Below are 12988 nucleotides of genomic sequence, written 5' to 3'. Positions count from 1 at the left end.
ATTTTTGTGTATAACATTTTGCAATCAACAGACATCATAACATGTCATGTGTTCAAAATTATCACACCTGCCTGTCTGTGTAATTACATAATGTGACAGAGGGACCGAACTCGGGCCATAAATCAATGCGTTTTGTTTAAGGTGTATAGCCTGATTGGTGTTAAGTTCGAATTGCATGTGGTCAGTGATAGCAGCTGTGTATTGAATATTGTCATTAGCAGACAGGCAGGCAGACACACAGGTGTCAATAAAACAAGACATTGAGTATTGTCTGTGACAACGACATATCTATATCACAGTTAGAAATTCTGTCAACGCTAAATAATGACATTGCTTTTAAGTATCGAACTGAGAAAGTGACTCGGTAAGAAGAACGTGTGGTGAAATAGACAAATGAAATTATATAAACAGTTAATTTACTGTCATAACATATAAAAAGCTCGCGCCTGTGAGATATCAACAAAACATTAGAAAAATAGCTCACACCAAAGCCTTCACCGAGTATTCACCCGACAACCCGCTTCCAAGCTGCGCGAACCTATTTACTTGCGCACGTGCTATGAGCGCAGCCCAGCTGTTGAAACCCGTTTTCCCCAGAAAAGTCTGGGGAAAATTAGTGAAACGTTTGAACTCCGATTTCGCGCGTTCTTTTTCATTGCGTTATTTTTCAACTTTATAAGTTGAATTTGCATTTTTGACGATTTGTTTCGGTATGTCTATACCGAAAGGACTCAGAATCTGCAAAGTTGTGTATTACGTTGCATGTGACCTTTAACTTTCTAAGTACACTACAGATTTGTTAGAAGGAAGTGCAGACTTATCATGTGAATAAAGAAAATGTAAAAGTATTCAAGTTTGTGCAATCGTTCATTAGTGAGACAAAATATAGCATATTGATATTATTCTGTATAAGCTTTATCTCTTTTACTTATTCTACTTTCTTGTCCACTATCTGTCATATTTATTTGTGGAAATCTAAATTACCTATTGTACATACCAAGGAGAGGGTATTCTACGTTGGAGAACTTGTTCCTAATCCTTTTCTCAGTGAATAAAATATGTTTAATACAAAACAGGGCAAAGAATACCCCAAACTAATAAACAAAACAAAACAACAAGATAAAACAAAAAGAACAAAGCCAACAACCCAAACCAACAAACAACACCCCAAAACAAGAAAAACTAAACAAACAACAAGACATGCTTTGATGTCATGCAAACAAGACTAGAACGCACAATTCCTTCACGCTCAGCTTAATCTCGATCGACGGAAACCGACACTGATTATTATCTGGTGATTGTTTTACCAATAATTTGCTGTGATGAATAATAAATTAAAGCATAGCCTTGAAATGGAAATTATGTTAACACTGCGATCTGTGCTCTTATCTCAGCTGACTGAGAGTAATGGGGCATATTGTACACATTTAAGGACAAGATAATATACCCATATGAATACATATCTCGCTCTGTATATTTGTGCAGCATATGTTATTTTATGTGAATTTATGTGTAAAATGTTTCATTTTCCCTTTGAGAGAATTATCCTGTCACATATGCACTGTCATATGCATGTGAAGTGGAGGCACCTAGTCTCGGGTCCCTAGGTGGGCACATTGCGTGGTATCATTGGACAAGATACTTAAATCCACATCGTCTCAGTTCACCCAGCTGTAAGATGGGTACCCGTGAGGATGTGCCGGCAATGTGAGTGTTTAGTTCATTGTGCCTTATACAGGCAGCATGGCCAGGGAGTTGAAAAGTATCTGAACGTATGATGGTATCCTATGACCCGGGGATAATGTACGTAGTGCCCTGAGCAGGCAATGTGCCTGGATATGACTATTTACTATTATTACTTGTGACAATAGTACTGGTTACCATTAATGGTAACCAGACTCTCACATAATCAGCAGTCGACTTCTGCTCACAGTGGCAGATTGACTCTTTGTTTTGACAACTAATAAGTTGTTTCACACTGGCCCCCACGTTCACATCTTCTTATCGAGTTGTCCCGGAGTGGGCCCTGGATTTGGTTATTACTTAAAAGACAGATATGCCACTCTGGGAATACACCGTTGTGCAGTAGAGTCGCATCCTATATATCCTATCCATCTCCTAAAGTTTGGATGATAAATCACGTTACAACGCCAGCTCAAGAGAATAATCTATTTCGACCTGTCGATTTCACTGGATTGTTCTACAATATCAATCCAGAGGACACGAGAAATTATCTTCACACATTTTACCCTGTGAGAATCGAACCCAGTCTTCGGCGTGACGAGTGAACACTTTAACCTCTGGGCTACCGCTGTGTAAGGCAGCCTGACCTCATATCGCCTACACCTCATTTCGCCTACACCCTTATCAAAACAAATTTAGGGTTGACTTCACATCACGTAAATGCTATTATACCTTTAGAAAAGTAGACTCTTCCACTAATGAGGTATACTAAGACGAGATGGAATTCCACGTCAATATCGCTATTGTTAGGTATGTAAATTAAGTTATGTAGAGGATGAATTTAATTTTCTCTATAAATGTCCAGCATATAATGAATTACGTGTTAAATACTTTGAACATATACCTATGTACATCAATGAAGATGTCATGATCTATGATCTTCTACATGCCATAATGTGGCCGTTGAAAATTTACAGAACGTAATACTAAACGTCAATACTTCATGACACCAGGTGTCACAGAAGTCACAATTTCTGCTTGACTGCAGAGTGTCCAGTATGTTTAGTGTACTGTATACACATCACCAATGATGATTCACAGATACAAAAAAATGTTTGATTTAAATATATATCGTGAACAATCCCGAATGGTGTCAACATGCAAATGGTGTTATTAATTTGTGATATTGAAATACATGTTTCCATTCAATTCATTCCAATATCACGGCGAGGGACACCAGAAATGGGCTTCACACATTGTATCCATGTGGGGAATCGAACCCGGGCCTTCTGCGTGACGAGCGAACGCGCCATCAACTTTGTATTTTGGACATACATATATTTGTGTTTTATAAACAAAAATAATTAATTGTCTGTTCTAGTCACTAATTTCCGTTTTTGTTTCCTGAATGAAATTCTATTTAAATCACATTTGCTAAACCTTTTCCTGAAATGTGTGGTCCAGTCAATATGAAATATTTATGTAAATTCAAATCCAACTTGACAGGCATGCACATTTTTTGTTTGCTATACTTGGACACCAGTTGTTACTATCACCAGTACTCATGAAAACGACCATTATTCGGAAATTCTGCACCGTCTACGTTTAGCTAGGACCTTGTCAATATACCATGTATGAAATTCATTTCCATGTGTATCGTATTTACAGCGAGTATTAATATCTTGTAGTTTTTTTTGCACATGAAGCACATTAGGAATTTCAATTACGAACACGATGTTGCATTTTTCAAGTTTTATTGTGTTTATTGTACGAGAACTAGCACCGACTATGTCATCCCAACATATGCACACGTGCAAGGAAAGCTACCACATGCCATGTATTATCTGTGTAGATATGAAATAAAACCAAAAGTGTCTATAAACATTAGTGAGTGAGTGAGTATGGTTTTATGCCGCTTTTAGCAATATTCCAGCAATATCACGGCAGGGGACACCACAAATGGGCTTCACACGTTGTACCCATGTGGGGAATCGAACCTGGGCCTTCAGCGTGACGAGCGAACGCTTTAACCACTAGAATACCCCACATAGGGAATCGAACCGGGTCTTCAGCGAGATGAGCCTAAGCTTTAACCTCTAGCCTACCCCATCCCCTATAAACATTAAAATACACATCAGAACCATAGACGATTCGACATCCTTTTATACATTTGTATAAATTTACTAGACAAGGAAGCAGGGAATATTCCATTTTGGGGTGATGTTGTTTTGGGACCAAGTCTCTTGCAAGCGTTTTTTATGATGTGCCCCTGAACATGGTTGGGGTAAAATTTGAAATTTACAGCGAAACAAATGAGAGTGTTGTACATTTCAGTCTCGAAGATGTTCTGATATTTATTTTACCTCAATTAACGTGTTTTGATATGCGGCGTCTGTCACGTCAAATACGACTACGTTGCTCGTTGGAAGGTGAAACACGACAACGCATAGTAACGTGATCTTTTAACGTTTTATATTCAGTAATTAACGATATCGACAGACAAATAACTTTGATGTCGATCTGTTCGACCAAGAGCGACATCTGGCTGACTGACTGAATTGGATTTTACGCCACCTTTTGCAATATTTCCAGCAATATCACGTCGGGGACACCAGAAGTCGACTTCACACATTATACCCATGTGGGGAATCGAACCCGGGTCTTTAGCGTGACGAGCGGACGCTGTAACCACTAGACTACCCCACAGCCCACAAGTTATGTAGGTCTTGGACGTTTACCATCTTGGTGGAACCCAGGAGCATGGTGGTGCTCACAAACCTGGAAACATGGTCGGGGAAAACTGGGATTCAAACCCAAGAGACGCAACTCTGTATCCCGCATTGTCCCACCTTAGACGACAGGGCCACCCGTCGCCCCTCCACGTGCATAGAAACTGGAGGATCGCTTTAATTGATTTGTTTATTCGTATTACACCTCAGCAATATTCCAACTCTATGACGGCGGACTTGAAATAATCGTGTCTCGACCAGACAATTCAGTGATTAACAGCATGACCATTGAACTATTCAACTGGAATACAATGACATGTGTCAACCAGGTCAGCGAGTCTGACCACCGTTAGTCTCCTCTTACGACAAAACCAATTCAAACCCGGATCTCCACGGGTTTGTTTTCAATGAGACAAGAGATGTTATTTCTATGTGATTCACGTGCATTCAAAATTACACCCTCAAATACAATGTGTACACCACAGCATTCCTTTTCTAAATATAATATGCGTTTCTGCGTACGACAATCAACGATCATAATCTATTTAAACATTAACATGACTATCCATTGCATGACAATCAAACTATCAGAGCATGAACCCTAGTTGAAAACTATTGGAAGGCCACTGTTCAATATTCAACTTTGACTGACTGACTGACTGAGTTTGGTTTTACGCCGCTTTTAGCAATATTCCAGCAACATCACGGCGGGGACACCAGAAATGGGCTTCACACATTGTACCCATGTGGGGATTCGTACCCGGGTCTTGGGCGTGACGAGCCAACGCTTTATCCATTAGGCTACCCCACCGCCCCTCGAACTTTTGAGGGCATTCATTATGAATGTGCGTGTCCAATCTTCAACTAACATTCATATTATGTTGTTGTTTTTGTTGTTGTTTTTTTTTTGTGTGTGTGTGTGTTTTGATGACCTCTTGTCCCAGTTAACACGGTATCACACACGGGCGATGCCTGAACACAATTCTCCGACACCCGCTCTTGCAACACGTCATTGAGTGCAATGACCTTCAGACCCATTGCATCTGGTATAATGGCACGCGCAGCCTCAGGTATGCCCGACTCTCGCTTTGTCAAACACGCGGCATTTGTTTGATTTAATCTTACAAGTATATGTTCATAATCCATACTTTATATCTTGACCTCAGTACACAGTAGGTTAAAGAAGATAATAACGAAAAACGATATTAAAGTGTCCTTTTATATTACTAAGGGTGTTGACCTTCTATTGGAGACAAATCGAAACCACTCCTAGCCTCTTCAGCTGCTGACGCTGTTGAAACACGAACATGTCAGTGTTTGCACTGAGATGTAATATATCTCGCAGCGATCTTTTGCGAATCTATTAAATAGTGTCCAAATGATTAAGTGAGATGGTAAAACAATATCAAACATGTGAGTGAGTAAGTTTGGTTTTACGCCGCCTTTAGCAATATTCCAGCAATATCACAGCGGAGGACCACAGAAATGGGCTTCACACATTCTACCCATGTGGGGAATCGAACCCGGGTCTTTGGCGTGACGAGCGAACGCTTTAACCACAAGGCTACCCACAAAATATGTGAAGCACCTATACCTTGGAAAAGCATTTGCTGTGCGACCAAAATTATGACAATGTTATGTTTCAAGCTGTCTGACATTTCAGAGCCAATATGCTGGAGTATCTTTGCTTGACCTGAGAGCACCAATTGTGTACAGACATTCCAACTTACGAGGGCACATAATAATTGTTAGTTTTTTAACGCAGCGCTCGGCAATATTCCAGCGTCGCCGGTGGTCGGTAAATAACTGAGTCTAGACTAGATCAATCCAGTGATTAACATCATGGGTATCTGAGACGCAAATGTGAGCCCGCAGACTGCCAGCTCCCTTTATTCGTCTCTTACAATGAACACCGCCTCTGTGGTGTAGTGGTTAAAGCGTCCGCCCAGAGAGCGGAAGGTCGCGGGTTCGATCCCCGACCGCGTCATACCAAAAGACGTTAATATATGGTACTTGTTGGTCCCTGCCTGGTGCTCGGCATTAATGGGTACAACAAGGACTGGTCGGCTCGGAGTCAGTATAATGTGTCTGAGTGGGGTATTCATGCTTCACTGCGGCATGGTATCTCAGTGGGCTAGCACTATAAAACCAGCTTCAGTCTGGGCTAGTACAAGCAGCCGCACATACACATACACACGCATGCACGTCGTCATATGAGCGAAATATTCTCAAGTACGACGTTAAACCCAATTTCACCTCACCTCACCTCTTCTAACGAACATATGGGTGCATTGGGGTAGCCTGAGTGGTTAAAGCGTTCGCTCGTCACGCCGGTGACTCGGGTTCCTATTCCCAACATGGGTACAGTGTGAAGGCCATTTCGGGTGTCCCTCGCAGTGATATGCCTGAATATATATTTAAAAGCGGCGTAAAACTAAACTCACACACGACAGCAACAAGCCTGTGGCATGATGATAACCAAGAAAATCACGTAGAGACACGCATGTGTTCACTACTTTGTTAACGAGGGGTAAAGAGATCTCACATACACTGTGGAGTAAATGAAGTGAATGGTTGGTTGATTGTTGTTTCACGCCTCACTCAGCAATATTGCAACTATATGGCGGTGGTCTGTACATAATCGAGTCTGGACCAGACAATCCAGTGATCAACAGCATGCGCATCGATCTACACCATAATCAGCAATACTGAAACCAGACATCATGAACAATTTACCGACTGCCGCCTAACGCATTATCACCGATTGTGGCGTTATGTAACATTCACTCACGCTCGAGTATCTAAATATGTAACTGACTGACTGAGTATGGTTTTACGCCGTTTTAGCAATATTCCAGCAACATCACGGCGGGGACACCAGAAATGGGCTTCACAAATGTACCCATGTGGGGAATCGAACCCGGGCCTTCGGCGTGACGAGCGAACGCTTTAACCACTAGGCTACCCACCGCCCCTAAATATGTAAAATCAGTAACTGAACAATGAATCTCCAACATCATGTTTACTACCCATCAAAAGTTTAGACTCGCTGAATGCACTCACTATATGTTATGTACATATATATGGTTACATCGAAAATGGATTTCTCAACTAACTTGGGGAACCAACTGCAAACGTTATGCAGATGAATTGCACGAGGATCATGCATCAAATTGCTGAAAAGCATCTCCAAATATCGGGCATGTGAACAGCTGCGTTTTGCTGTACAGTTTTGTTAAGAATTCGCCAAATTTCACTGAATTTCATCATTTACTGACAATAATCTTTTCAACGTTACGAATTTGTTTTACAATACATCAGTTCATGTGTAAACAATACCTATAAACGGTATGGAATATTTTGCAAAATCTAGTTTAGAACAGTTGACTGGAATAAGGGGCTACATTTACACTAGTGAGTCTAAACGATTGATTGGTAGTATATTACCCACAAACAGTAGACTATTTAAGATGGGGTGTATAGACCATGATGTAGCTAATGTTTACCCTCTGAAACTGATTCACACCTCTTCTCAGATTGTAGCAAGGTAACACTCATTTGGCAACAGCGCCAAAGTTGGCTCAATGATAAATAGATACGGGACTCAAGAAAACATTCTTCTCCGATTTTGTCACAGAAATAATAATCCAGTTAACGTAAAATAATACTTTTCAAATATATACTGTTTAAATATATATGTACTAAACGCATATCAACTTTCCTGTTTTGCAACAGGAACTTATATATTATCTTCTAACTAAATATTCAGCCATTTTAATAATTAATTATTTTAATATATTTTGGTCATGATGTCATAACCTATTTACTTCGTAATACTGTCATTTGTTGTGAGTGAGTATGGTTTTACGTCACTTTTGGCAATAATCCAGCAATATCACGGCGGGGACACCACAAATAGGTTTGACACATTGTACCCACGTGGGGAATGTACCTTTGTTGAAGTTATGATCACAGCTATATGTAAATGCAACCAAAATAATAAAATGTATGAAAACCCCAATCAATACCAGGAATCCGGAAGAGATCAATATAAATCTTTTATTCCACACTTTTACTTATAAAGAGGTCACTGGACCATCAGACTTGGGAATTGTCTCTTCCGACCCATCGGGCATGGGACTCTCTTCCATGACCGGATTTTTACGATAATGGAAGGTTACGACGCACAGGTTTGACTGGTTTTGCTTTCGGGACACGCTCCCTGAAGCTGTGCGCTGCGCTAGTGTACGACGTCAGTTTAGGCTCTGTGGTATCACGTGACCTTCGACTGTCATCTAAGCCTGGCAGGCTGTTACGTCTGATCGTAATCAACACGGGAGAAGGTGATGCTGTCGGCGAATGAGACAGTTTTAAGACGACGTGACATGTCCAAGGCAGCCTCTCCGTACGGCGATTGGACGGAGTCTGAACCACCGGAAGAAGCCGACCACTGGTACACTTCGCCGCTACTAGGCGATGTATACGTCTCGTCGATCCCTGAATCCGGAGCCGAGCGGACAACAGGGGCCTCGGAACGTAGATCCCGCGTCGAAATTCGTCGAATTCTGCCTGGTTCCTAATCATGCGAAATCCAACATGGCGCTGGGCACGCTGTTGGTGGCTCCTGTGAAGAAGTTCCCGGATGATGAGAAAAATGACGATGAAGAGGATGATTACGAGTATGAGGATGGCGCCTATCAGAAGCAGATACTGCATGATGTCAGCGCGTGCCCGACGGTGTCACGTGGTACATGGACTTTCCTGAAAAGAACATACAAGAATTAAAGTAAAAATAGCGACAATATTAATTTAGGGGGCCAATCCTGCAATGTTTCAGTGCACGTACGTGTGAGTGTGCGTTAATGGAGACTGCACTCTGCAATACTCAAGCTTTTGTTTTGTAAATGTTCGACTCTGGATAAATCAGTGTTTGATATCATGAGCAACCATCCCGGTTATGGGCCAGGTCAGGACGGCCTGAGCGAGAGATTCATTTTGTCGCTTCTTCCCACCAGCATATAGTGGTTGCTGCGGTCTCCACAGACAATGTTTTGCGAGCAAGAGTGAGTGAGTGAGTTGGTGGATGAGTGAGTGAGTGTGTGAGTAAGTGATTTAGTGAATTTAGTTTTACGCCGCTTTTAGCAATATTCCAGCAATATCATGGTAGGGAACACCAGAAATGGGCTTCACACATTGTACCCATGAGTGAGTGGGTGAGAGTGAGTGGGTTGGTTGGTGGTTGGTGGGTGGGTGAGGTTTTACACCACTTTGAACGATATCACGGCTTGTCAGATATATATCAAGCTAAAGGGAAGCCCGACGTGATGCAGATCTTAGACGTTTACGAAGAGGTACGGATAACTGGAAATTAGAGAAATTGCAGATGTTGCTCACGTGCATGCCTTTAAATGAACAATTACGATAGTCAGAAGCTATACTTTTGCTCGTGACCAGTTCGCGACACTGTTGTATTTATGGACAAAATTTGGTCAATATTAACTAAATAATCAATATTAATAATCCATAAGTCATATCAATATAATATGTAATCCATATTATACAAGCCACATAAAGAAACTGTGCACACAGAAAATACCTTCAGAATTGGAATACAATACAGAAAAGACGACATGATGTAGACACTTTATAAGCTGAAGTATCGGGCCTCAACAACATGTCAAAAGAACATGAACAATATCCGTAACGATGACGTCAAGTTCAAAATTGAGTCGGGGTCACAGGTCGAAGTCACAAAGTCAATAACGGGTATGACCATCTTGCGCGTGAAGCACAGCAGTGCATCGACGACGCACAGAGGCTACCAAATTTTCCAAATGAAGGCCTGGGGAATGGTTTGGGACGTGGTCACTGCCGTCTGGAACCTGTGTCTGATATGAGTCACCCGAATCCATCTGTCCTGTCTTGGCATCGTTACTCGGGGACGCCCAGAACGTGGGTGGTCGGCGACGTCATTACTGTTTCCCTAACGCCTGACCAATGCATATATCGTGTTACGATGGCATTGGAAATGTGCTGCCACCTGTTGTTGGCTCATGCCTGCTCGAACCATTCCAATGGCTTCATGACGTTGAGCACATGTTAATCTTGGCATGATGTGCATGTGACTTTTCATGTGAATTTGTGAACGTTTGAATGACCAAAGATCAAGCTTTCGACAGTGACATCAATTTCTGAGTTTCACATGTTGTGTGCAGCTGCACAGGCTGCACGTGCAGTAACACATTGCAAGTCCATAGGCCACCATCAATGACGTCACGTCGCCTGGCACCTGCATGAGCATTTGATTGTCTCCAATACTTGCTATGTTCACACCTTTATTTATGCATAAATACGCTGTCTGCCTATCTTTATATTTTCTGTGTGCACAGTTTCTTTATGTGGCTAGTATATATCCATATTTTTAAAATAATAATATTACAGTAACGGGCTTTGCGAATTGTACCCCGATGGGGAATCGAACCCGGTTCTTGACAAGTGACGAGTGTACGCTTGGCGTGACTAGTACACGCTTTAACCACTAGGCTACCCCACCGTCCCCAGATTCCTTGGATATCTTCCAGGAGGAGGAGGTTAAAACAATAGCTATCGATCCATTTGAAAATAAGCCGTATGTGTACAAATCAAACATGTCCGGTTTGAGGATGTTTTGATTACCTTGCTTTTCGGAAATGTTTCAGGAAGCAACCATTCGATTTTCTGTGTGGGTGGGGGATGGATTGTGGTCACCGTTGAATGGTTGCTGTCCGATATTGGGTTTACCGAGGTGAATTCAATTACAATCAATGTACTTTTGCGTCCTAACATTTGAACACACTAATCCCCACTCATTGTATGGAAAAAATCACTTCTTGAAGTAAAATGTTAACAACAAAGTGCAATCAATGACGGACTCACCCACGTCCAAGGCCAGCAGGACATGCTGATTGAACGCACGCGGTTCATTGTTCTGGAAAGTGCATGAGAAGCGAGATATAAGGATTGGAACATAATTCCACGGGAATTTGCTGAACTCCCCTGATCCCTGTTTCACATAGCTGTCTCTAGCGTAATGACAGGCGTGACTTTCATGGTTGGACATTGACACACAAACAGGCAGTTTGTGAGATGGAGTTATTGGGTTGAGGGTATGGCCAAGGTTTGTGGACGAGGTAGGGTGGACGAGGTGTTGTTAGGTGTGGACGAGGTTGTAGGGGTGGGGCAAGGTGTTTTGTGGACGAGGTGTTGTTAGTGTGGACAAGGTGTTGTGTGGACGAGGTGTTGTTAGGGTGTGGACAAAGTGTTGTAGGGGTGTGGACGAGAGGTTGTAGGTGTGTGGACGAGGAGCTGTTAGGGGTGGACGAAGCGTTGTTAGGGCGTGAACGAGGTGTTAGGTGTGGACAAGGTTTTGTGGGGTTCCGACAAGAGGTTGCAGGGGTGTGGATGAGGGGGCTGTTTGGGTCTGGACAAGGGGCTGTTAGGTGTGGATCAGGAATTGTTAGGGTTGCGGACGTGGGGTTGCTGGGTGTGGACGTGGGTGTGGATCGAGGGGTTGCTGGGGTGCGGACGTCGGGGTGTGGACGAGGAGTTGTTGGGGTGTGACGAGGGTTGCTGGGGTGCGGACGTGGGGGTGGACGAGGACCTGTTGGGGTGAACGAGGGCTTGGGGTGCGGACGTCGGGTGTGGACGAGGAGTTGTTAGTGAACGAGGGCTTGTTGGGGTGTGGACGAGGGCTGTGGGTGGACGTGGACGAGGGCTGTATGGTTGTGGACGAGGGGTTGTTGGGGTGTGGACGAGGGCTGTTAGGGTACGGACGTGGAGGTTTTAGCATGTGTCATATCATGTTGCTGATTGTCAGCCCGTCATACGACTGTATTTCGGGCAACAACTCAACCCTGTCGTTGAGTTGATCCAACATCAATCATTCCGAATGAACATGTCAGCGGCGTATAATACTGCAGATTTTACTGACGCTTCCTATATCTTTTCCGTTTTTTAAACGTCGCATTCACCAGACATTCGGATTCTATCGGCAATTTCCGCTAACTGAATAACACTCCCCAGAACAATGCAGTTACTGGCAAACAAGGCAGGATAAGTTGGACCGGCGCAGAGAACGCGTTTACGAGAAGTGGTCGGCGTACGGCAATGAACAAACCATTTGGTTTGTGAAAAGTAGAGCAGATGTATTCTAGTGCACGTGCGTTACATGACGATGAAATTGATTCCGCGGGTAGCTGCACACGCCTTGCTCATAAGACTCTCACGTCGGTGTTGCAAGTCGCACTACAATTGATCGCGGACAACCTGGGGCCCCTTCGCTAACAATGGGAAGCGCCAGTGGCGGCACTCATACATGCTAATACGGGTCAATTGTCAGGTCGGTGCTCAACTTAACGTTGTTTGTCAGTATGTGCCTGTATTCTGAGTAATGACAGATCCGCCGTTAATAAAACATGAAGTACGATCCTGATCTGCTTTCATAGCAACTAGAAATTGGCGTTACCTTTTGTAGTTTATTCTGCCCTTGCTGCAGGAGATCGACTCAGTAACTGGGGTCCAAACAAACATCGGGGTCC

At 42.9% G+C, this 12988-nt stretch overlaps 1 protein-coding gene across 1 annotated transcript; it reads right to left on the bottom strand.

The window, feature by feature from the left end:
• Positions 1-11907: 11907 nt before the first annotated feature.
• Positions 11908-12240, bottom strand: LOC124287883 (extensin-like). Its single transcript, XM_046724362.1, has one exon. It carries the CDS (start codon positions 12238-12240, stop codon positions 11908-11910), a length of 333 nt encoding a protein of 110 aa, XP_046580318.1.
• Between the last annotated feature and the right edge of the window lie 748 nt (positions 12241-12988).

This window comes from Haliotis rubra, unplaced genomic scaffold, assembly GCF_003918875.1.
Source record: "Haliotis rubra isolate DU_JTF1 unplaced genomic scaffold, ASM391887v1 Scf408, whole genome shotgun sequence".
NCBI classification, from domain to species: domain Eukaryota; kingdom Metazoa; phylum Mollusca; class Gastropoda; order Lepetellida; family Haliotidae; genus Haliotis; species Haliotis rubra.
This window is presented reverse-complemented; position numbering and strand designations above follow the sequence as displayed.

What these genes read in the sequence shown, in the direction of transcription:
- LOC124287883 (XM_046724362.1), bottom strand. Translation starts at nt 12,240, where the DNA reads ATGCTAAAACCTCCACGTCCGTACCCTAACAGCCCTCGTCCACACCCC.